Source organism: Cheilinus undulatus, linkage group 17 (assembly GCF_018320785.1).
Source record: "Cheilinus undulatus linkage group 17, ASM1832078v1, whole genome shotgun sequence".
Taxonomy (NCBI): Eukaryota; Metazoa; Chordata; class Actinopteri; order Labriformes; family Labridae; genus Cheilinus; species Cheilinus undulatus.
The window spans coordinates 17,983,743-18,009,522 of NC_054881.1; the positions used below are offsets into that span (position 1 = coordinate 17,983,743).

Sequence of the window (25,780 nt, forward strand, 5' to 3'; positions counted from 1 at the left end):
AGGCTGACTGAAAAATAAAGATTTTAAACAAGTTTCTAAGTCTTTTTAGCCATTATCATTCTTTCAATGAGGCTAAGTTTTTAAGAGTCAAATTAATTGAATATACAAAAAAATTAAGATAACACTGGGTCATTTTTGTTGTTTCAAATGGGAAAAAGCCAATTAGCCAGGGATTTTGTATAATGTAACAGTAACTAAGGTCGACGTGGCTTGAAAAGGATCAATACTATCTTTTTCTCTTTTTTCCCTCGTGCGGCTCTGTCAAACCTCAGTTTCATTCAACCTCTCTGTCATAATTCTGTTTCACCAGCAGGTGTCCTCATCTCTTTTTAAGAGATACTGTGTCAAGGCTCACCTCTGTTTGCATTTGTTTCATTTTTTTAATAGAGAGGCAACAAATATAGGAGTGCAAGGTTCTCAAGTTGGGCAATTTCTTCATGTAAGCTGTCAAAAATTCTTTCATGTTGATGAAATTGCACACAAAAATATTGTTGGTCAAAGAATATAGGTTCTTGTGCAAGGTATATAATTTTGGGTAGAACTCTAGTTCTCATCCATCAAGGCCATGGTTATCCAACTCTTTGTTAAGGGGACAACTGGAATTGACTGAGGTTCTTGAAGATGTTGTGCCTCTCCTCCAAAAGGCTTCTTCAGTTCTACAGTAACTGGGGCCAGATCCAGAAAATATAACATCTGTTAATTATTCATATGCTGATGATCTGGGTGATCATCTGAGTGTCATCAGCAGAGTTGTCGACCACCTGAGGGCATGCCCTTCTGGGCCTCTTCAGGTTTACCAGGGCCACATGATGTCAGGTCTTGTGATCCAGAGTAAAAGTGTTGTTTGGTTTGCTGTTGAAAGGAATTCAAGGCTGCATTATACATAAGGAATAAGAAATGCCTAGTCTGCCTTCTTTGTTCAAGGATGGATTATCCAGAATGACATAGATGGCTTCTTTGATGACTCTCTCTTCTCTGGCCAATATCTGAACGCTGTTATCCTCAAAGGACTGTCCTGTCTCTTTTAGATGTAAATGAGCCGAGTCCTGACCAGATGAGTTGGCTCTCCTGTGTTGGGCGATGCATTTTTGTAAGGGTTGTTTTTTCCCTGGTATAAGAGTCTTTGCATTCCTCTGTGCATTTCATGGCATATACCTCATTAGTTTGGATACTGGTCAGAGAAGATTGCAGGTTTAAGAGAAGTGTCAAGGAAGCCATTTATGTGGGTAGTTTATTGATTCTGGTTATCAAGATGTCAAGTAGACTCCTGCACACTTTTTGAAAACACAAAAATTGATATGTTGGAACCTGTTTGATACCTAAGCAACAAAAATAAGAGTTCAAGGTACCCAGTAGTGGGAAGTTCCTTGTTTTTTACTCGTCAAAACTGCTGCACACTGTCTAAACTGCACAAAAGATAAGCAACATTATAAACAGTGGTTTTGGTACCAAAAAGCATGCAACGTATTTCTGCAATCGAGACATTTTGCTAAAATTTGCCCGAATTTCTTGGTTATTAAACACAAGAAATAAGACATTGGGTACATCTAAATTCAATTTCTGATGCCATGGTGACATAAACCGAATTTTTACTTGAATCTTATGAAAGTTCAAATCTGGTGTCACAACAATCCCAATAATTTACAAGAAAAGATCCAAATACCAGTAACTACAGTCGTCCTCCAAGTAACGGTTGCATGTTTCCTTAAAGGATCTCTTTTCTAAATCAGTGACAGGAAGGGCTTAAAAAAAAAAGTTTTTATCGCAAAGCCAAGCAGATAGCTTTAATTAATGAGAAACAAATAACTGTTTCTACTCTTCTCTTACTAATATGCCATTACATGAAAATAATGAAAATAATTAATTAAATGAAGTACTTTTTACTGTTAAAAATAACTTTCAAGAAAATGCTATGACCGAGAAGACCTCTCTGTATTTTCTCTGACCTCTGTCAATTGTTAATCAGCTCCTGTCATGGTGCAGTCTGTGGGGGTGTAGACGGGATCAAGAGCATGTGGTGAGACTTGGCCAGGGGCCACGACGTAGCCTCCTTGACGGGACAGGAGGAAAATGTCTTTCCTTAAGGCCTCAGCCTGCTGGGATTGTTTTTTCACGTGTTCCCGGAGCCGCTGGATGTCCTCGTGAATCACACGTCTCCTGTAGTCCTGGAACTGTCTGCCCTGGATTCACAAAAATAAAAGCAACCTGAAAAATGCTTTATTAACACCTGTGTTATGACAGGACAGAGAAAGCAGAAGTCAACATTGGTATGGCAAAATGCCTTCCTATTTTAAAACAGTGGGTCCAGTGTTTAAGAACATAAAATAAACTGAATTAAGAAGTATTTTACCATTTTCTTCTGCCTGCCGTTGAGTTTTTTCTCCAGTTCTCTTTTCTGGTTGAGGAGGCTTGTTATGCTGCGGAGACAGTCTGTGTTGTGCTTGGTCTCCTTCATCAGAGCCTCACGTGCCTCATCCACTTTCCTCTAAATGTCACACACACAAAAATATCACTTGACTTTTCTTATTACCCTGTTTTTGAAGAAAAAACAATTTAGAGATACAGACACCATATTCATGTTTAAGCGCATTCAGACACAAACACAGACTCAGCTTACGTCCCACTCTTTGATTTCTTTAGCATATGCAATTTCCTTCTGGAGTTTCTCTTGCTTGAGCTCCTCCACCGTCCTGCTCCCTAACAGCGTCTGCATCACCTCCAGATCCACCAGCCCCCCGTACTTCATCATCATCAGCTGGTTACACTCCTCCTCCAGCACTACAAACACATAAGCATACAGGATTTTTAATTTTTCATGTTCAGTTTGTACCCAAGGCATAACAAGAGTTTTATATTAAGCTTTAAAGGAACTTCTTCCAAACCCTGAATCATGGTGTTCATGCGTTTACGGTCATGGAGGAGCCTGACATGTTGCTGCCGAGCAGCATCATACAGATTCTTCTGCTGGTCTTTCTCCACCTGTAGCTGCTCGATTCGCTCCTGCAGTCGATTCAGCTCCGTACGGTTCAGAACCAGCGCTGGGCTCAGGTCAGATGGCACTGAGCCATTAGTGAGAAACTCAATCTAGTGCAAGAATGAAAATGCTGAAGAAACATGGTTACTTCTGGCTCCTAATAACATATGCCAATTGCTAAAATGTCAAACTTGAGGCTTCAAAATAGCAAATAATGACAGATTTGACAGTTCCTTTCTTGGCTGTACCTGGCTCAGTCTGAGCGGAATCACTATATCCAGTTCGTTCATCTTCTGCTGTTTTTCCCTGTAAGCTAACTCCAAGTCTTCCTCTGCTGCCTTACGACCGCTCTTTACAGATTTCTCCTGCAGAGCCAAGCATGAGAAGAACACAATGGTAAACACCAACAGACACAAGACAATAGAGATGAGATAGAAAGATAATCAGCTATGACCTTTTTCACCAGGGTCTCACACTGCCTACGCAGAAATTCGGTGCTCTTCTTCTCCTCCACCATGAGCTCCTCGAGGTCCAGCCGACGCTCCCGCAGCTGCAGCGTGTTCTCAAACAATTCTTGCTCACAACCTGCAAGACACATACACCGTTTTACACAAAAAGGTAAAGAGCATTGAACTTAAGGCACTATAAGTAAAGAAAAAAGCATAGAAAAAGTCGCCTTATGAAAAATAAAAAAAAAAGGTGATGTCTGGCTCCAAAATATGGAAGCCAATTTCTGCCACTTTAGAAAAATTGAAAAAATAAAGTTAGATACAAACTTTTAAAAAGCTTAAGTCAAAATAGTGAAATAAAAAGTCAAAATCAAGAGACAGTTAAAACTCTGATATAAAAGTCATACTTCTGAGAAAAAAAGTCATAATTACAAAATAAAGTCAAAATTATGGGATTAAAAAGTCATGATACTGAGATGCATTTGTTAGTCTATAAAAAAGACTATAAAATAGAAATCCATTATATTATGGGATAAGAGGTCGAGAATATGATTTAAAAAAATGCATCAATATGAAATAAAAAGTCAGAATTATGAGATATAAGGTTCAACTTCTAAGATAATAGGTCAGAATAATGAATAAAATGTCAAACTTCTTAAGAGAAAGTCACAATTATGAGATAAAAACTCAAGGTCTGTATTTCAAAAAGATCAAAATAACAAGGAATAAATCATTAATATGAAAAAAAAGATATGAAAGGTCAAAATAATGAGACAAGGAGTCATAATTATGAGATAGTAAGTCAAAATTAGTTAATAAAGTCATATTTATGAGATGAAAAGTCATAATTATGAAATACTTAATTATAATTGTGAAATAAAATGTCAGAATAATGAGAAAGTAAGCCATGACTATGATGTCAAATTTTTTTATTTCATTACCCCCTGTCTTTCAATGTTTTAAGATGCCAAAATTTTGACTTTATATCTCATAATGATGTCTTCTCATCTCATAATTCAAACTTATGGTTTAACTGTATTGTTTGATAATTACGCTTCTTTCATATTTTTTCTTATTTTAAGCATTGGAAATGGGCTTCCATACTAAAAACCCCAGAAGATGACTGCTAAAATTCAAAATGGCAGTGCATTAATTATTGGTTGACTGATAAAGAGATATTTATACCATTAATGTGAGCATGGCCTTGTTGATGTGTAGACCCCATCTCAACAGTAGTGCTGGTTAAAAGTTCCTAGCGAAAAAGATTAAAACCTTTCCCACCAGAATACCAACCTGGAGGGCAAACACTTGTGTCTAAACCTCCTTCCTCCTCTGAGCTTTCATCATAATCTTCATCTGAGTCTTCATCTGATTCTTCATCTGAGTCTTCATCACTACCCTCTTCTTCTTCTGCAAACAGTTAAATCAAGGAGGAAAAATGAATAAACATTATATAGTTCTTTAGAAATGAACATGGTAAGGATCTCTTTCCCCCTGTCACCTTCATCTCCAGTTGGCTCTTTCTTTTTCACACGTTTGATCTTTTCCTTCAAGACTTTGGTCAGAAATTCTTCAAACTTGTGCTCTAGACCTAACAAGGCCTGGAAGGCAGCAAACAGGGCCTTTTCTCTCTCCTGCAGCCTGGTGATGTCGGCCCTCTTCTGTTCAAGCTGCTCATTGAACTCCTCCAGCTTAGACTGTTTGGAAGAGATTCAAGTATATGAAGGTGAATTTTCAGCCCAGTCAGGGGTCCTGAGCTCTGTGGATCAGATTTTCATTGAGGATATCTCTGTACTTCTCTCAACTCTACTTTTCCTCAGTGTTGACTAGTCTCCCAGTCCCTGCTGCTGAGAAACACCCCCACAGCATGATGCTACCACCACCATGCTTCACTGCTGGGATGGTATTGGGCAAGTGATGAGCAGCGCCTGGTTTCCTCCCGACATAATGTTTAGAACTGAGGCCAAACGGTTCAATCTTGGTCTCATCGGACCAGAAAATCTAGTTTCTCACTGTCTGAAAGTCCTTCAGGTGCTTTTTTTGCAAGCTCTATGTGGGCTTTCATGTGTGTTACACTGAGAGAGAGACTTACACCTAGCCATTCTGTCAAAAAGCCCAGATCAGTGGACGGCTGCAGTGATGGTTGTCCTGCTGGAACTATGTCCCATCTTCACACAGGATCTCTAGAAGTCAGCCAGAGTGACCATGTGGTTTCTTGGTCACCTCTCTCAATAAGGCCCTTCTACCCTGCTCAGTTTGACCGGGTGACCAGCTCATGGAAGAGCCCTAGTTGTGTCAAACTTCTTTCATCTGAAAATAATAGAGGCCACTGTGCAGCAGTAACATTTTTGTAGCCTTTGCAACAATCCTCTCTGAGCTATGCAGGCAAGTAAATGGTAGATCATGTCCAATTGGTTTAATTTACCACAGATGGACTCCAATCAAGACGTAGACACATCTCAGCAACAATAGAGAGAAATGGGAGGAACCTTTTTGCTTTGTGTTTTTGCAAAGGGTCTGAATACTTATGTCAGTGTAATATTTCAGTGTTTTTAAATACATTTGCAAAAATGTTCCGAATTATGTTGTCTCTTTGTCATCATATGGTTATAAGAGAGAAGGAGAGAAAAAAATGAATTTAAAAGATTTTAGTATCAGGTAGCAACATGTTTGTTGTAAATAATCAAACACATTAATTTTTAATAGAAGAAAAAATATTTTCATGAGTTCTTTGATAATAAATAAGTTAGCGATTAGTTTTGATAAATATCAAAATTACAGTAATGTACTGATATATCTTAAAGTTTATATATGAGAATTATATATGAATCTTGTTATAATATAAACATTGTAATTTGTATATTACAAAAAGTCTCAGAAAGTCAGTTATTGTTCAGTGTTATAGATACAGTTTAATTAATTTCTGCTTCTTTACATTTTCAATTTGCACATTAAGACCAAAATATTAAATTTCTGTTAGTTAACACGTCACTTATTAAACCAACACAGTGGAAGCATTATATCTGTGCATGGACAAAAATGTTGTTTTATGTCTGTCTATGACTGTATGAATATTTAGCTTTTCTACATGCTTGAAAAAGATATTTCAATTTAACTCAACTTAGCAATCAGTTTAATTACAACAACAGTTTGTAAAAAAAAAGAGTGATAATTTACAGCAAGCAGAAACTAACTGTGTAATAACAGTGACATGTCAGATTTATAAAAAGGTTGCCTAAAGAGTAAAAAAAGGCTACACTACAGTAATTAACACTATGAAAGATCCTCAAGGAGGAAAACCACAATTACACTTGGCAGCTGTGAAACAATGAATAAACTCTCTCCTACCGTGATGTTTTCCTCCTCTTTAATGTGTGCGTTGAGTTTTTCCTGCAGGCTGTCCTCCCTATTCTCAAACTCTTGGATGAGCAGCAGCTCCTGGTACAGCGTTAGCTGACGGAGGTCGGCCATCTTCAGCTGCCAGTCCAGATGCAGCTTCTGGTGACGCAGAAGCTTCAGCTCCGCATCAAAGTGACACACCGAAGCCTCCATCTGATGGTTATAAAAGTACAGGCACAATGCATTGTCAGTCTAAGATATTTAGATATCCCTTAAAAAAGGGATTGGTAATATAGCCCAAAAATCATATCACAATATTTTCAGCTGAATTGCAATTCATAATATACATCTCAGTATTTTGTCTGTAAAGAAATAGCAAAAACAAAGTCAGTTCTAAGTCAATTTCACATGAGAAGAATTCCAAAAGTCTCAGGCACTTTTAATGACAGCCAGCTGCACAATATCAACATTTATAAGGAAAATTACAACAAATGAACTTCACATTTGTGAAAAAATTTCCCACGTGACCATGAGCCTGCTATGTCTTCTTACTGTAAACAATCTTTTTATTAGGCATCACATTACAAATCTATTTTTTTCTTTTCAAATCAACTTCTACGTTAACTATATCAATACAAGCCATACTAGTTATTCTTTATCTCATTTTAAAATATATTGATATTTCAAAACTTGACATAGTGCCCAGCCCTGCTACAGATATTTGCTTATGATAAAAAGTTTGATGGAAATTAATCTGAGTAAAGCCATCACATAAGTAAACAAAAGCAGACCTCCTCCAGCAGAGAGTCCTGCTCGTACAGACGTCTGATCTCCTCCTCTCTCTGCAGCTCCTCCTCCAGCTCACTCAGCTCTGCTCCTTCCTCTCCTGCTGTCCGCTCTTCTTCTCTGGAAACTGATGTAGCTGACAGGCTCAGAGTTTCTTCCTCCCTTGTCTTTTTCTTCTCCTCCTCTTTCTCCAGCTGATCCAATACATTAGTATCTCCATCCTGCACCATGGTCTGCAACCTGTTGGAAATTTCACACAGTCCATTTTTTTTCTTAACTTTAATCAATGGTATTCAGAAACCTGTGGTTTAATCTGAATCGGTAACAGATAAGGGCAGAGATTTTGGTATGGAAGGTGTTCTGGTATACATTAGTTGTTCTGACCCTAACTGACATTTCATGATTACTTTTTTTGTTGGGTTGTTAATAAAGTATTAGACATGCATTTTCATTCAATATATTAAAAGAGGCGACAAGTTTGATGTACAACATGTAAAATGTAATATTCAATATTATTATCCACTCTATTTCCTGACCGCATAGTCTGTTTGGATGTTAAATAATAGTTAAGAAGGCATGATTCTATTTCTTATTTAAAATGTAGCGGTAGTACAGATAAATGTGTAAAATGAGAGCAAAACTAGACTTCACAACATATTTTTGGCATCAGGAAGATAATATATAATATAGGGATTGTTAATTTCTTGACTGTGATACAGGCCATTTGCACCCACTTTTGCCACAGTTGCATGACACCAGGATGTGCTCTGTTGTATTTATACCTCCACACTAGCAATAGTGGAGATCAGAGGCAGTGTCCTTTTAGGTTGTCTGTTTATACTGTACAACTGGCCAGGCACAATATCTCAAGAATGATTTGAGGGGTTTTCTTCAAACTTTGCCTTTTTGTCCACTCTGACTCAAGGATGAACTGATTGGATTTTGGAGGTCAGAGTCAACGTTACTGAGTCTCATGTTCATCCCTTGCTTAGAAGATTTATATGAATCTCATTAACACATAAACCACCTTAGCCTTATCTTGTTGCCTTACCACAGGGAACAATAAAGTGTGTCATGTCTTGTTGTACCGGATCGTATTGCATTGTACCGTACCATACTGTACCGTATTGTATCACGTCATACCTCATCATACTGTAATATCCTGTGCTGTATGTCACGTATCATAATGTATCATATTGTATCATCACATCGCTTTGCATCAAATCACCACTCCTATTGTATCGTACTGTATCATATCTAAATACTGGTAGTGCTGTGCTCATGATGATCAGTGCTGGTCTTTATAAAATAGGGTATAATCTTTACTGTAATGTTAATGATTAACGCTTGTCTATTTTAATAGACAACAACAGAGAGTACGGTCTTGCCCTCCTCTCTTTGTGAAGTGTCTTGATATAACTTCAGCTATAAACTGGCGCTATACAAACAAAGATTGGTCGATCATATTGTATCCTATTCTTTTGAATCGTATCTCATCTTATCTTTTCCTTATCCTATTGTATTGTATTGCTGTGCATCACATCATCTTGCATCATGTCATGTTGTATTGTATCAGATCATGTCTTTTCATATTGTATCATATCGTATTGTGTTATAGCATATCATATCGTATCTTATTGATACTTAAACCTCAGTCTTTTACCTCTGATCCCTCAGAACTTTGTATCGCTCCAGCATGTCCTGGCTGTACTGCAGCCTCTTCTCTGGGGTTTCCTCTGGTAGGATGGAGGGGAGTGTGGGTGGAGAGCGGTGGAGATGGACTGGCAGATGCTGCTGGATTTTGATTAACTGCTCCATCTTAGCACGCAGCTGAGACAACAGAAGCACCTTTGAGTCCCTAAGAGCCACGATCCGTCTGTTCATCTCAGTCTGCTTCTGACGGACCTGTAGGGATGGAAGGATAGAACAGTTGATAGAGTCAGAAACTAGAGAGAGAGGGGCAATGACATGCTGGAGAGGAGCCACAGGCTGCATTTGTACCCAGGCTGCTGATTTCAAGGACAACTGCCCCTGCACATGGGGCCCACAGACATAAGGACTAGGCTATCAGCACCCCATCATGCTTTGTGTTACTTACTCGTGATGGAACTTAAATACATTTACACACTGTGTACTTAACTAACAACTACATTTTATGTGTGTATTGTATCAACCTAGTCATTGTTGATTGGAAAAAAAAAAAGGTGAACCCCAAAGCAGCCAAATCAATGTACTCATTTTTTTCTAATCAACTGTCTGAAAGTAAAACTAGTATTCAATCAAATTTGACAGAGGTCAAACACAACTCTTCAATGATGAGAGATAAATATGTAATGTGTGTGCAATGGTGTTTACGTTGTCTTCCAGGCTCATCAGCTCAGCTCGTTTTCCCTCAGTGTTCACCCTTAGGTGTTTGGGCACCGTGAAGTCTTTATCTGATTTCAGCTTTAAATCTCCAATAGTTTCTTTGGCTTCCTTGATGGCCTGAACATCCTTTGGATCCTCACAGTTCTCGTCTGGTTTCTCTGCAAATCTTAGATAAAATACCACAGTTTTTCTTTAGCACTGCACAGTTACAGCAGAGGCATATGCAACCTCTCATCATTGTACTAGGTTGCTGCATCTTTTAAATACATCTATTATATTATATTTAAGAAAGAAAGCAGTGTCTTTCTTAGTTGTTGCTACCACAACACTCACAGTTCAGCCCATTCCTTTTTCCTCTTCTCTATCCTGGCTCTAGCCTGTTCAGCTTTCTCTGCAGCCTTTCGGAGCCTCTCTATCTGCCGGTCTCCCAGCTTAATGCCGGCTGGACGAGTCACTGGGGGGCGCAGCATCTCCTCCTCTGATGCACATAAAAAGATGCATACCAGCCTTGTCTCATGCAGACAAAAAATGCAAACAAAAAACTAACTACCTTCAAATATGCAGCCATTCTTTGCAGGTTCAGCCCTGGATTTTCTGCGTCCCTGTACAGCAGCTTTGTCTTCATCAGGCTGGCTTGCACTTCTCTGATTCTGGGTTGAAGTTTTGGTGGGAGCTGACAAATGGTAGGTGGTGACTCTGTGCTCACTGCAGATGGCGACCACAGTTACCATGTTGGACTCAAGAGAGTTCCTGAACCTGATAGAAAAAATGCAAGAAGTATTAAGCCCAGACATCTGTTTGGGTAGAAAATGTAATGCATGGACTGTATCAGAAAAAGGTCAAGCCTCTCAGTTTATTAAGTTGACCAATGTGTAACAGTTAACTTTAACTGCAATCTTTCCAAAGTCATGTTTGGAGAAACTCAACTGGTTACCAAAAGGAGTGCAATTCTATGGACTTCTAGCAGTGAGGATAAAATTTGTGTGGCCCTCTCAGTAACCAAAGTTGCCCACACCAGAGTTACACTGCTACTCACAACTCCAAAGTTGACTGGTTTTCAACATTTCACGCATTATAATTTTAACCCCAAACCCAGAGTATCTAGCGCTGATTTTAGTAAGGCATCATCTTTCTTTACAATGAACAGATGGGTGTATTTCTGTGTATTCTGTACCAGTCCTGTAGTTTACTGAGTGCGATGCTGCAGCGCTCCTCCTCCCAGCTCATCTGCTTTCTGACTTCCCACACCCACTGAGCCTTCACCCACTCTGCCTGCTCAGCGAAGCACCGGTCAAGCTGTAAATCCTAAACAGAACAAAACACATAAGAACACAGTTCAGGAAACATCATTGAGAAACTTTTACTTCCTGAAAAATTAATCATATGTTTATGATTGTACGCACAATTCTTAAAGTTAACAAGAAGGCAGGTCTGTATCCTGACATTTAGGATCTGTGTTTGTGTCTGTACCTCAGATTTGAGTCGAACATGCTCTGGTAGACTCTGGTTGTTGTTCAGCAGCTGTTTAAATTTCTTCTGGAGCTCAACAAGCTTTTTCCTCTTTGCTGCAGTCTTCAACTCTGCCTCCCGACGCAGGCGGTCCTTCTCAAGCTTCTGTTTTGCTGTCTCTAGGCTGAAGGAGGAGAGGTGTGATTAAACTTCTAATTAAAAATACAATTATTTCTGCCCAAAATGACACAAAAGAAAAGAAAAATAACATAAGAGGGGTGACAGCAAAGAAGGCCAGTTTCTACCGCACACTGTGTAGATTATTCACACTGACCTGTATGCTGCTGGGTCCTCAATGTCCTGAGCTAATGCCTCATTTTCAAGACCACTCTGTTGAAATCAGGCAAAAACAAGATGATATTTATGATATTAGAAGTTTAAAGTTACTCAGAATCTGTTTGCGAAAACAAATTTCCCTACAAAAATCAGTGTTATGCAGGTACCAGTTTATGTCAGAGGGAGAGCAAGTACCTGTATGCAGAGACTACAGCCCTTGATGCACTGGGTGCAGGTTTGAATTCTGGCCCTGCTGCTGTTTGGTTCATGTATTTCCCCACTTTCTCCCCCTATAATTCATTTCTATCTTCAGCTTTTCTTTACAATCAAGCCAAAGAGCCCAAAAACAATCTTTGCACTTAGTTTTCATCAGGATAACAAATTATACAACAATACAATAGCAGATGTAGTTTCTAGTCATATTTTTTTGTTTCTTATTAACACTATCTTTTCAAGGTGTAATATTTACGCCCCTGAGACATTTCATCTCACTATACCTTGCAGAAAAGCACTATGAAAAGGGCACTTATAAAGCAATTAGAGACCACATTAACAAACAATATGTGCAAATGAATGATGGATGGCTGAATGAACAGATCAAATTTAACGAAGTCAACCTTATGGTGTCAAAGTCCAGGAATGACCACTACAGAAATATAAACCATAGCTGCCCAAACCAACAGTGAAACACTGGCTGGTTGTTAAGTTGTTAAGCAGAGCTTGAAAAAACTTTTTCTCTAAAATATATCATCAAAAAGAAAGAACTAAATGTTGGACTGACCCTTGGAGAAGGAACCTTGGCTCTTTTCCTCTGCAGGCTTTTCTGGAGCTCTTCTGGAGGAATCAGAGTGAAGGAGAAGATGTTTCCATCATCTCCCGCTGTGAGCACAAAATGGTCATCATAGCTACAGCAGATGTGCCACAGGTGTCCGAACTGGTTGTCGTGGACGCTGAGAGTCCAGTAGGCCTGCACTGAGGTGAGGTTGTGGTCGCCTGGCTGCAGAGGGTAAATCCTGATGAAGCCTGAGTGCATGCCACAGACCAGCAGCTGCCTGTTGGAGCTATAAAACAACACACCAAAAGAAAATGTGTATAAAGTAAAGTCTTGTGGTTATACAATTGAAGGATGTTTATACCCTTAAAAAGCTATGAAGCATAACTGTAAAATTTTCTTTTGGATTATACGCACCTGAAGGTAATTGCACAAATAGGGTCTTCATCTGCATTTTGAATGGGTAGAAAGTCAAAGGGTTCATCCTGCTGCTGGTCTGGATCCTGGTCCTGGTTCTCAGAGAACTTACAGTGATACAAGAAACCTGCATCAAAGCCTCCCTGTAGGACAGAGGAAAAAGACAAATTGACCTATTCTTAAAAAAAAAAAATTAATAAATAAAAAATATCACTACTTGTAATGGGCTGGCAGTCGCATTGACAGAAAATACTGGGCCTCTCATAGACACAGTCTAAGGGCCCTCCTTGGATTGGATTTAATAATCTCAATGCATTAGTGATGCACAATATCAATTAAATTAATTAATTTGTTCAGCCTTAAACTTTAAATTGTGTGTTTTAAGGTCAAAGATTTAGGTCTGAAAGCATTGATATATCAGTATGAAATCATAATGGAAATTCTCCTGGCTTGATTTTGCCACAAAGGCCAGGCTCAGGTCAGTTAAGAGGCTGATTGAAAAACATGCTGGGGCACAGGTGGCCAAGTGGTTTAAGGTGCACCCCGTCTATTGTTGACATGGGTTCGAATCCGGCCTGTGGTACTTTCCCGCATGTCTCTCCCCAGCTCCCTCATCCCTGTTTCCAATTCTGTCCACTGTCCTACTCTATCAATAAAGGCATATAAAGCCCATAAGAAGAAAGAAAAACATTTGCTAACAGGTCATTATCGGGGTCAAATGCACATCTTAATCTTGTCCTTTATTATCCAAGATCCCAACTTCTATTCAGGTTTTGGCGTGGCAGTACATAGTCTGTTTAAAGAAGGGGGGCTTCATTTAGAAACATTATACTTTTAAAGGGATAAAGAAAAAAATGCATTTTGTTGCTAAAATAAGTACTTTCAAGTATTTTTGTTAAAGCATTGTCGATATTATTTAGGATGGACCAGTTTTTAGGCCAGCCTTCATGGGCCCCCTAATGTGGCTGACCTCTTCTCCCCCCTTATGGGCAGCCCTTACCAGTGGGGGGTTCTGACCACTGATGTGCTGCTACTGGTGTGTGCTAGGGGCAGCACTTGGGGCACATATGACACAATGTCAGTTTGTTTTAGGCTTTATAGTGGATTGCAGACATCTATGATGTGGATACGTTCCCCAGATGGACTATCTAGACCAAAATTATTGGTGTTAAAGATGGAAACTGTTTTCATATTTGAGGTGTACTCAAATAGGATGAGTTTGGTCAAATAATTTCTAAATAAAAAAAAATTATATATCAAATTTAACATTCCAATACCTTTAGAAGTGAGGAACTTTGTTTTTTTTTTTACTCAGTTTTTCATTTCAGACTGTGTGATTAAATGTGAGTGGTCGTGTGTTTGTACCATGGAGAGCCAGAACTGCCCTGGAAGAGAGTAAAAGCCACAGTAGAGAGGACTTGGAGGGTCAGGGATGAAGATCTGAGGCAACTCTTCCTTTTCTTCTTCCTCCTCTTCATCTTCCAGCTCTAAGGCAGGCTCCTTATATTCTTTCAGCCTCTTTTCTCTCTCTTTCCTCTTCTTTTCCTTTGCTTCTTGGCGTCTTGCAATTTCCTGCTCTCGCTGAACACACAAATTAAAGCACAAACAATGTGAAATCCAAAACAGGTTTGTCACCTGCACTAAAATCCCATGTTGTAATTATCCTTTCGAATAAAGTTTAACATAGTAGGAAATGCAAAAAAAAGCAAAGAAACAGCAATAAAAAGACAAACTGTACTTAAACCCTGCACAGACTTTGATATGTGATTTGATGCTCCTGAACTTGAAAACTTTTCTGGGCAATTCAGGCAGTTGAAAGGTTTTGGTCGGCTTCTGAGCCTCTGGATCAGGACTCTGCACTTCCACAACATGACCGCTCTGACACATGATGAGCAGCCTGTTTTCACTCTGTGCATAAAACAGTAAAAGGTTGAATTATTACTATCTCATCACAGAAATACAATAGCTAATGTGAGTTTTAGAAACCACACTGACATGTGAACGAGGTGACCACTCCAGCGCTTGCACTGGCCCGGGAACATGGATGAAGCCAATGGGGTTATATTTCTCCCCAGCAGTGAAGAAGAACACAGTGCAGTCTGAGCTCTGAGCAGAAAGGTTAAATGAAGAATAAAAAAAGCAAAAATTAGTTTGTTATATTCATGCTCATTAAGAAAAACCTAAATTAGTCAGGCTCAAAATTTACCCCAGTGGCTAAAATCTCTCCATTTCGCTCATATGCTACAGCAGTCACAGTTGCATTATGGGGTTTGAAGGCTTGTTTTAAGCGCAGCTTGGCATCTCCTACAGGACTGCGCCCACTGGCCAGGTGAAGCCTCTGAGGATTAAAGAGCTCCAGTAACCGCACCACCCCATCTTCAAATCCTGTCACTAGTAGACCTCCACTCTGGTTCACCTGAAAACAAACACCAGAGGTTATTTTTATTTCCGTATATAATTTTTTATGTGGTAAGTGATAAACATACCAAAGTTGGAGCCCAGCGGAGAGCAGTTCCACCCTGATTGAAGCGACTGGTGGTTAGTTCTCTCTTTGCCAAGAAGTCAAAAACTTTAATAGAGCCTGGAGAGCAGGTACAGACATAGAAAGCCTCTTTTATTTTGTGTGTGAGTGTTTGCACTTTGTGTATAAGTGTGTGTGTGTATGTGTGTGCCACTCACGGTCCAAAGCAGTTGTGGCCATCAGGTGAGATTTCCTCGACACGTCCAGGCCTTTAATTGGCCCGGCGTGGAAGGAGAACAGGCACTCTGGATCTGGAGTCTACAAAAAACACATCAGCTGTTATTCAATTTGTTTAATACAATATGAGATTATAAAATAAGATTTGACATTCATGTTTCTGTTGTCTTGGTTATATTCAACTCCAATTCCCAAAAGATGGGAAGTTGTGTAAAATGTTGATAAAAACAGAAATCAACAATTTGCAAATCTCAAAACCCCCATATTTTATTCACAATAGAACATAAACATTTATTCTTTAACTAAAAATATTAGCTCATTTTGAATTCAATGACAGCAACACACCTCAAAAAAAGTAGGGACGGGCAAACGCAAAGCTGGAAAAGTAAGTGGCACTAATGAAAAACAGCTGGAAGAGCATGTTGCAACTAATTAAGATAATTGGCAACAGGTCAGTAACATGACTGGATGTAAAAGGAGCATTTTAGAGAAGTAGAGTCTCTCTAAAATAAAAGGTTCTCTAAAAGAAGTAAAGATGGGCAGACATTCAGCAATCTGCTAAAAAAAAAAAAAAAACTGTGGAACATTTCCGAAAAATCCTTCTCAGAGTAAAACTGAAAAGACTTTTAACATCCCACCATCTAGAGAGCATGATATCATCAAAAGATTCAGAGAATCAGGAGAAATCTTTGTGTGCAAGGGACGAGGCTAAAGATCAGCATTGGATACTTGTGATCTTCAAGCCCTCAGGTCAAGGTTATTATAGTTTTGGATTATTTGTCAGATTTTATTCATATTTTGTTTCTGCTTTTTGTTTAAAACTGCTGTTTCGTTTCCTTTAGTATTTCCTGTTTTAGTGTTAGAGTTTTTTTCAGCAATAAGGAATACTTGTTAGGGGGTAAGACTCAATTTGGTCAGAGAAAAGTAAACATTTTACAAATCTAAAAAAAACTCATTTAATCGGCTACTCTTACTTTTCATTTTCTTGATTCAAGTCTGATATTTGAATACAGCCCAAGACCAATAATCCACCATAATGGGAAGTTGTCTTTAATCAAATCAGACCATTTCATCCCCCCAAGGATGGGGTGTTGATGTAAGTCCATTTACTGCTGCCAAAGACTAATCCTGTTTTGCATCATCACTGCACTGCATCAAAAACAGCATCATCACTGCACTGCATCAAAAACAGACATGAATGTGGACTGGAAATCATTGCATGGGTCAGGAACACTTCCAGACTGTCTGCCATGCTATCCACAAAGCCAAGTTAAAGCTGTATCATGTAAAGAACACCAAAGATCTGACCGTGATCCAGGAATGCTGCTATCCTCTTTGGGCTTAAGCCCATTTAAAACGGACTGAGGTAGATGGAAAAACTGTTCTGTGTTCAAATTAATCAACATTCAAAATTCTTTTTGAGATCCACAACTGCTGTGTCTTTTGGACTAAAGAGGTTGAAGGGAGACCTTAAATATTTCAGCCAGACAATACTAAACCTCAAATTCAAAATGAGCTAATATTTTTAATGAAATGGAAAATGTCGTATGACATGTTTTTTTATGCTGTATTATAAATAAAAAAAATATGGGTTTATGGGATTTGATAACCATTGTATTCTGTCTTTTACCAAAATGTCTTTGGAATTGGGTTTTTTCTTTTACATCAGCATCAATCACTTGAAACAGATCATTTCTTAACAGAATCCCTGTTAAGGTACCGTTAGAGTAAGGGTGTGGATAAGGATTAGGGTTATGAAGGTTTTATAATTGCATCAATATAGTATTTATAGTTGTGTTTATTAATGACAGGAATTAATTATTAATGCTTTTCAGTTGATAACTTAAGCTTTACTAACACTTGTTCTTTAACTAATGTATCAATAAAGAATGCAAATCTTTACTAGAGTGCAACCTACATGAAGAGACAATTAATCCAAGAAACCAGTGTAGGAAACTCACAGTGTAGGTGAATGAAAGATCCAGTTTCCAGATGGCTCCACTGGAATCCTGCAAAAACCACCAAAGACATCAGAGTAATGTGTGAACGGGTTTTCATAACTTTTTATTACTTTGATCCTCTGCTTTTCTTACCTGAGCAAACCAGACGAAAGAGTCAGGCGTTGAGCTCTTCACCACAGAAGAGAGGGAAACGTTGTGTCCTACCACCATCTCATTCATGGGCTCCATCTCAAATTTACTGCTGTGGCCATTACTGCTGGCACTGTTGATAACTTCAAAGTCCCAGCCCTGCAGGATGAAGACAGCAGGGGGTTACAAAGTTATAGTCAACACCAAAAAAACCCAAACACACAAAAACAATGAAAAAGACATAATGAATAATGCTTGATTGGACTGCAAGGGAGTTGGTCATTCCAAAACCTGAACAAAATGAACTTATTAACAGAATTTCTTTATAATGTACCTCATTGCAGTTCCCATTAAATAGACTACTAACAAAACATATCAAACTGAAAATCATATATATTATGTGCATAAGTTTTTGCCATGAGGGCCGCTAAGGATTCATCTTTGTGCCTGATGTGACTCAACCTGCGGCTGGGTTGGGCTCAAGCCTGACACATGTTGAAACACATGTGTCCCTTGGTAGCCATATTAGAGGGTTTTCCAGCATGAATTGCCCATTTAAGATCACACCACAGCATCTAAGCTGGATTTAAGTCTGGACTTTGACTGGGCCACCCCAAAACCTTCATTTTGTGTTTCTTGAGCCATTCAGAGGTGGACTTGTTGGAAGTTTTTTGGGTCCTTGTCCTGCTGCATAACCCAAGAGCGCGTGAGCTTGAGGGCACAAACTGATGGCCGGACATTTGTCTTCAGGATTTTCTGGTAGATAGCAGAATTTAATGTTCCATCAATCACAGCAAGTGGTCCAGGTCCTGAAGCAGCAAAGCAGCCCCAGAGCATCACACTGCCTCCACCATGTTTGACTGTTGGCCCGATGTTCTTTTTATCAAACGCTGTGTTATTTTTAACGCTAGATGTAACGGGCTGCACACCTTTCAAAAAGTTCAACATTTGTCTTGTCAGTCCACAGAATACTTCTCCAGAAGTCTTGGGGATCATCAAGATGATTTTTGGCAAATGTGAGACGAACCTTTGTGTTCGTTTTTGTTGGCAGTGGTTTTTGGCCTTGGAACTCTCCCATGGGTGCCATTTTTCCCTGTATCTTTCTTATGGTTGAGTCATGAACTCTGACCTTAACTGAGGCCAGTGAAGCCTGCAGTTTTTCGGATGTCGTTCTAGGTTCTCTTGTGACCTCCTGGATGAGTCGTTGTTGCACTCTTGGAGTTATTTTGGTTGGCCAACCACTCCTGGGAAGGCTCACCACTGTTCCCAGTTTCCTCCATTTGTGGATAATGGCTCTGACTGTGGTTTGTTGGAGTCCCAAAGCCTTGGAAATGGCTTTGTAACCTTTATAGACTGATAGATTTTAATCACTTTGTTTTTAATTTTTTCATGAATTTCTTTGGATCATGGTATGATGCATTTCTTTTTGAGACCTTGTAGCCTACTTCACTTTGTCTGACAGCTTCTATTTAAGTGATTTCTTGATTCAACCAACTGGTGGTAATCAGGCCTGGTTTTGGCCAGTGAAACTGAACTCAGCTTTTCAAGAACTGTTGTTAATCACAGTTGACTCATAATTAAACAGGGGGGGCGTTTACTTTTTCACATAGGGCCAGATAGGTTTCAAGTTTTTTCCCCCCTTGAAAAATGCAATAATCATTCAGAGACTGCATTTTGTATCTACTTGGGTTGTCTTTGTGAAATATAAAAATTGGTTTGATGATCTGAAACATTTAAGTGTGATAAATGTGCAAAAACTCATGAGTCAGAAAGGGGGCAAATACTTTTTCACGGCACTGTATTTCTTACTCCAGCCTCAATTTTCAGCCTAAACATGCCTAAAAGCTATTGTGTATATTTTTTCCAAATTTTGAATCACCTTGGTAAACAAACTTTATTCGTCTTGTGTATTTTTGGTTCTGTTTACTTCCTTTTCGTTTTTTAGTTTTGTACCTGTCAGTAATAATGTATTTGTTGATATATTTGTATATCATACCCTGACCACTCCATCAGAGCCAATTGTCATGAGCTGTCCATCCTCCAGAGCAAACGGCTGGACCTTTCCTGCATGGCAGCTGCGCCCCTCCTTACGACAAATCTCCACCTTGATGGCGTTCCCCTCCCAAAGCAGTAAGTTGCCCCAGACTGAGCCTGATACCACCTGAGAGAAGGAGATGTCAGAAAAAAAAAATTATTTCTGAAATGAAGTGTTTGACCATGCACATCATTTTATATATAAAAATGCCAGTTTTGGATTGTATGACATGTTAAAATTTTCACAATAATAAAAATTTCAACATCTATATTGCAAAGACAACTGGAAAATACTTTTTAAAAATTCCAAAACAGTCTTTTTATGAGCCGCTTGATGTAACTGTTTGGCCAAAAATATGGGAAATAAAAAGAAAAATTCTTGTGTGTTCATTAACTTTTTCCAGATCTCAATGTCTTTCATGACTTTGGTCTATGATTATGTAGATTAGACTTGAGGCTGACTGCAGAAGCACTAACACATCCCATACCTAAACCACTAAGCCCTCTGCGCGCCCCTTCTGAGAGTTTTTTAAATGAAATACTTGCTATACAGAATTGGTAAGTCTCTAGGTAGATCTATCAAATCATCAGTGAAACTAACCTGATGTATGAGATGTAAATTAAACTTTAAGACAAAGGTTTGATAATGATGCAGTCTTTCAGCTGTTTTAAGTGGCCATGCCGTGATTTAAAAGTCTTTTTGATTGTTTAAAAAGACAGGGCTATGAAGGCTCATGGGATTCCAGAAAAATAATGGGTCAATATATTTTGCAGTCTAATCAGCTCATGTACAACCCAACATGTGTCAGAAAGATGATGTTCACACCTTTCCATCAGGCAGTTCCACGTAACCATCAATATCTGTCTCTGCTGTTTCTCCAAAATATCCCATCTGTCCATGCAATGTAAGATGGGTGAATGCGCCGGCCAGTTTCCAGAACCTGATTGAGAAAATTAGTAAAAATTTTAAATAAGCAATATTTCTTATTTGCTGAGACAGGGTTACAGGGTTTAAAGGGATTCAGTTTGTGGTTTACTTGATGTGATCAGATCCTGAAGATGTGAGCAGTTCTGGGTTGTATGGAGAGAAGCTGATTCTGTAAACCTCCCGAGAAATGTCTGTAAAGATTGTCACCTTCTCCTTTTTCCAGTCCCACAGTGTCAACATGTAATCTGGTTCACTGCCAACACTGACCAACAGGCTCCCGTCTCGGTTAAAATCCACAAAGCTGTATGCTTGCGCTGTTCCACCTATAAACATAAAGGCAAAAAATAATCAGAGACAAAATAGCAACACCAAACCTGTAGAAGGGTGCATCTTGTTCTTGTTTACCTTTGAGGATACGGTACGGTTGTAATGAGGGATATTCATAGATTATAATGTCAGGTAGATTTCCCTTCTCTGCTACTGCGAAGTACTCTTTGCTGGGGTGTGCCTTAACAAAGACATCACATACACATAGAAGAAAATGAAGGCAATATCAAGTATTATGGGTGTGTTTTCTCCATATCCTAAATGCCTTCATGCTATGATTTAAAAAATGTATAACACACAACACGAACTTGATGGTAGCAACACATCTCAAAAATGTAGTGAGGAGACCAGCTACTGGAGTTTTGGGAGAGGAATGTTGTCCCATTCTTGTCTGATAAAGGATTCTACCTGCTCAATGGCGTCTTCTTTGCCAGGTTTTTCGTTTTATGATAGGCAGACTGTTTTCTATTGGTGAAAGGTCTGGCCTGCAGGCAGGTCAGTTCAGCAACCTGGACTCTTTTACTGTGACACCATGCTGTTGTGATGGCTGTGGTATGTGGTTTATCATAGTCTTGCCTTGATATGTAAGGCCTACCCTGAAAGAGATGTTTGCTGGATGGGAGCATACATTGCCCTAAAGCCTCTACATACTTTCAAGCACTGAAAGTGCCTTTCCAGATGTGCAAGCTGCCCATACCATGGGCACTAATGCAACCCCATACCATCAGAGATGTAGGCTTTTGAACTGTGTGCTGAAAACAAGCTGGATGGTCCCTCTCCTCTTTAGTCCACAGGACATAGTGCCCATGGTTTCCAAAGAGAATTTCTGATTTTGATTCATCTGACCACAGAACAGTTTTCCATTTTGCCTCAGTCAATTTTAAATGACCTTTGCCCAGGGACAGCGGTGTTTCTGGATTTTGTTCACACGTAGCATTTTATTTGCATGATACAACTTTAACAGAGAGCTATGAGCTGCTGCATCCTTATGCACTGCAATGTTTCTCATGTGATGACATCACAGTCATTGGTATAATTAGCGGAGGAGGTCAAACAGCTGGCAGGATGGTGTACAAAACACAACTTACTGCTCAACAGCAATAAAACAAAAGAGATGGTGATAGACTTCAGCAAGCACAGGGGGGAACCAGCTCCTCTTTACATCAATGAAGACTGTGTGCAGCGGTCTTCTTTTAAGTTCCTGGGGACACATATAGCTGAGGACCTCGCCTGGACTGCCAACACAACCACAGTAGTTATAAAGGCCAAACAAAGACTCCACTTCTTAAGGGTGCTGAGAAGGAACCATATGGAGGAGAGGCTGCTAGTGGCCTTCTACCGCAGTGTCATTGAGAGCGTCCTCACCTATAGCATCACGGCCTGGTATGACAACTGTTCAGAGGCAGACATAATAAAACCTGCAGAGGGTCATAAAAACTGCCCAGAAGATCACCGGCTGTCCCTTACCCTCCCTGGACGACATTGCCAGCAAGCAAGTCTGAGGAGAGTGAGGCAGATTGCTGCTGACCCCACACACCCAGCACACCACCTGTTTAACCTCCTGCCCTCAGGTAGGAGGTACAGGTGTCTCAAAAGCAGGACAAACCATCTAAAAAACAGCTTCTTTCCCTGGGCTATAAGATCCCTGAATGCATCCTAAATTGTGTTGACTGTATACCATATTGCCATTTATCCTTGCTTGATTTTTTTAAAATTGATCCTTTAATTCCCTTGACTATTTATTGCACTTATTATTTATTTACTTGCTGCTGCACTGGCCGGAGAGGTACTGCAATTTTGTTGTATACCTGATGTGCAATGACAATAAAGATTTCTTATCTTATGTTATCTTAATTTGCACCTGTGGGTGGTATGACACTGTGTTGACAGGCAATGATTTACGGAAGTGTTCCGGTCCTATTAATAGTCTTTTCAATTGGTGAACCTCTGCCCATCTTTACTTCTTAGAAACTCTGTCTCTCTAAAAAGTACTCCTTTTACACCCATTCATGTTACTGACCTGTGGCCAGCTAACCTAATTAGTTGTAAAATTCTTCTTTTGTTGCCCCGTCCCTGCTATTTTGAGATGTGTTGCTGTCTTCAATTGAAAATAAGTTAATGTTGTTCATGAAATAGTAAAACATCCCAGTTTCAACATCTAATATGTTGTTTATGTTTGACTGTGAATAAAATATGGGGTTATGAGATTTGCAAATCATAGCCTTGTTTTTATTTACATTTTAAACAGCATCACTTTTTTAAAATCAGGGTTGAAATTCAAGGTGTACTTTTTACTGTGCATGGATGCAAGGAAAGGACAATGTCCACAGTGGTGCTTTCAATGGTAGTTTGCAGGAGACTTACAAATGCATCATGTTTAGTGTGCATAGACATTTGATTCCAGAGACTCATTTTAAAGGGGGAAAAATGAGATTTGGATGCAGAGGAACAGAATTCTAATCTTGATGAAAAATATACCATCAAAAGTGCAGTGATAGTGCCAAAGATGGATTTCTTATCAGTGCAAAAGTTCATATCAGCCACACACAGGCTGGAGCTTCACAGTAACTTATACTTTATCATCGAACTTACTGCGATAGAGCCGAATCCTCCTCCGCTGCAGGAGCGGAGATATCTCTGCTCCTTGGTGGAAATATCCAGCAAGATGAGCAGATTTCCTGCTATAAACATCAGAGTTCTGTCATCCAGTAGCTGCAGGTTTCCTCTGCGGCCACTGTCATAACCAAAGGAGTGACTACAAGCAGCATGAGTTAATGATCAACTGAGATGAATTGAAGTTATTGACAATTTTTAAAATATTATTTTACTCTGTTTCAAGAGGTCAGTTTACACAATACTTTTCTAATGACATTTATGTAACATAGCAATAGATGCATATCTAAAAAATAGGGGTTTACTTACTTATATCACTTTGGGAACATTATATTACCTCACTGCAGAGGCTACACTAAAATTCAATATATAAAGTTTTAAACACATGAGGACAAATAATCTGCCTCACACTGAAAATTACTTTGCTGTGATATTACAAACTAACGTGTTATATTACAAACTAACGTGTTTCATCTGAAGAGACTACAGGCAAAACATGTTGTTAGCTCATAATAAAGTGATTTTTCTCCTTTGTTAACTTTGCTCCTGCAACCAACAAGCACCCAAGAACCTAGGCTGTGCACTGGGATCCCTGTTTAACTTTTTAAATACATGTTAACCTAAAAAATAGGGCATGATATCTTGAATGAGAATAAGATAAGTTCAGAACAAAAAAACATCTTCATACATTTACTCAAGTATTTAGCTTTAACAGGTATTCTAAGAAAATGTGAGAATAATAGTGGTGTACAATCATTTTTACAATCAATTTTAAGGATACGAGAGGTGCAGGAGGTTCTCTGGGATGTCAGAATCCGGTGTGATGAATGGTCTGGAGTGAAGGTCTTCATACTTGTAGTTCACATCTGGAGAAAACTCCTGTTCTGATTCTTCCTTAACCTCCAGCTTTATGGTGGAGTTCTCAGTCTCGTATCCTGTTAGAGTAAGCAATGTTTCATAGCAATCAAATCTTATAATATATTACCATGTGCAATTATTATCAACACTGATCTTACACCTCCTACGAGGGTGCAACAAGCTTTATGCTATAAAGGAGGAGGCTGGGGTGGAGGAGGTTAAGCTTCGCAGGCAACAGCAGAATCTCATTTCTGAGATTATGACAATGTGAACACAAAAATTTCAGGATTTTTAAGACACAAATTTACGACATTTTAATGTAAAAAAAATCTATGAGACCGGGGGTGCAGATGTCCTAGTGGTCTAAGGTGCAACCCATGTACGCAGGCGGCCCGGGTTTGAATCCAGCCTGTGGCCCTTTACCGCTCTCCCTACTCTCTCTGACTCTATCTACTGTCCTCCTCTATGGAATAAAGGAACAAAATGCCCAAAAATAAACCTTTAAAAAAGGCGTATTATGTTTGGATTTTGTCAAATGAAATAATTAAAATTGATGTTTAATTTTTCCAAGTGGGTCCTGAGGATCTTAACCATAGTTTTTCTTGGATATGATTAGTAGGGGCCCAAGGAAAAAAACAAGACAGGAGCCACTGATCTAACCCCTGCTAACGAACAACTTATTTAGGCATACTTGTCTTTCAATATGTGTTTCTAACAATCTTTATAAACCTGAATAAATATAGCCTAATGTAAACTGTTATTTCATCTTGAATGTTAAAAATATTCAGTTTCACTGTTTTTTACATATTAAAGTGACAACCTACCTTCTTTCTGTGTGATCTCTGCCTCTTCACCAACTGAAGCTATCATTTCCTCAGACATTTTCGCTGTTAAATTATCGGCAGCTCTGTCTTTTTATCTGAAACATGAGAACTCGACATTCAATGCAACTTTCTAGCTAACGTTAAACTAAAATGACGTTCAGTTCAATGTGGTAAATGTTGTAACAGTGAAAAATATAAAAGGTTATTGGCCTATTCAGCAATTATTTCGCACCAAGCCTCGAATTTAAAGTTACTTTGTCTTATGTTTAGTACCTGTAACCTTCTTATTAAACAGACTCTTCATAAGTCCGTTTGAGTTTGGAGAGGTTGCCAGGCAACAATGAAAGGCAAACCGCTGCAAAGCACTCTGGTTATTGAAGTTTTTGTCTATTTTCTTTCATTGACGGCGTATTTGCTTCGTTTTTAAATAAAGTGGAGTTAAACTTTAGATGAATAATTTAAAAATTTTACATTTCATCGAAAGGCTTTAAAAAGACTGTAGAAATTAAAACATAACAG

General features: G+C 39.0%; 1 protein-coding gene across 1 annotated transcript; it reads right to left on the reverse strand.

Moving 5' to 3' along the window:
* Positions 1–1,686: 1,686 nt before the first annotated feature.
* Positions 1,687–25,347, reverse strand: LOC121525549 (cilia- and flagella-associated protein 44). The gene is made up of 34 exons (XM_041811593.1): positions 25,262–25,347; positions 24,361–24,514; positions 23,559–23,721; positions 21,045–21,147; positions 20,749–20,962; positions 20,538–20,652; positions 19,674–19,838; positions 17,681–17,836; positions 17,549–17,596; positions 15,569–15,668; positions 15,376–15,470; positions 15,096–15,305; positions 14,885–14,995; positions 14,645–14,797; positions 14,255–14,470; positions 12,890–13,032; positions 12,482–12,761; positions 11,699–11,754; positions 11,386–11,548; positions 11,090–11,220; positions 10,466–10,671; positions 10,249–10,393; positions 9,904–10,081; positions 9,212–9,453; positions 7,554–7,788; positions 6,772–6,975; positions 4,925–5,120; positions 4,717–4,833; positions 3,429–3,559; positions 3,223–3,339; positions 2,883–3,084; positions 2,618–2,778; positions 2,351–2,485; positions 1,687–2,180 (listed from the first exon to the last, which is right to left on the reverse strand). Exons 1-34 carry the CDS (start codon positions 25,317–25,319, stop codon positions 1,959–1,961), a joined length of 5,325 nt encoding a protein of 1,774 aa, XP_041667527.1. The 5' UTR covers positions 25,320–25,347; the 3' UTR covers positions 1,687–1,958.
* Between the last annotated feature and the right edge of the window lie 433 nt (positions 25,348–25,780).

Coding starts and splice junctions, on each gene's coding strand:
- LOC121525549 (XM_041811593.1), bottom strand. CDS start 25,319: ATGTCTGAGGAAATGATAGCTTCAGTTGGTGAAGAGGCAGAGATCACA. Junction 24,515..25,261: donor AGAGATCACACAGAAAGAAG/GTAGGTTGTCAC, acceptor TTACTCTAACAG/GATACGAGACTGAGAACTCC. Junction 2,486..2,617: donor AAGAAATCAAAGAGTGGGAC/GTAAGCTGAGTC, acceptor TGTGACATTTAG/AGGAAAGTGGATGAGGCACG.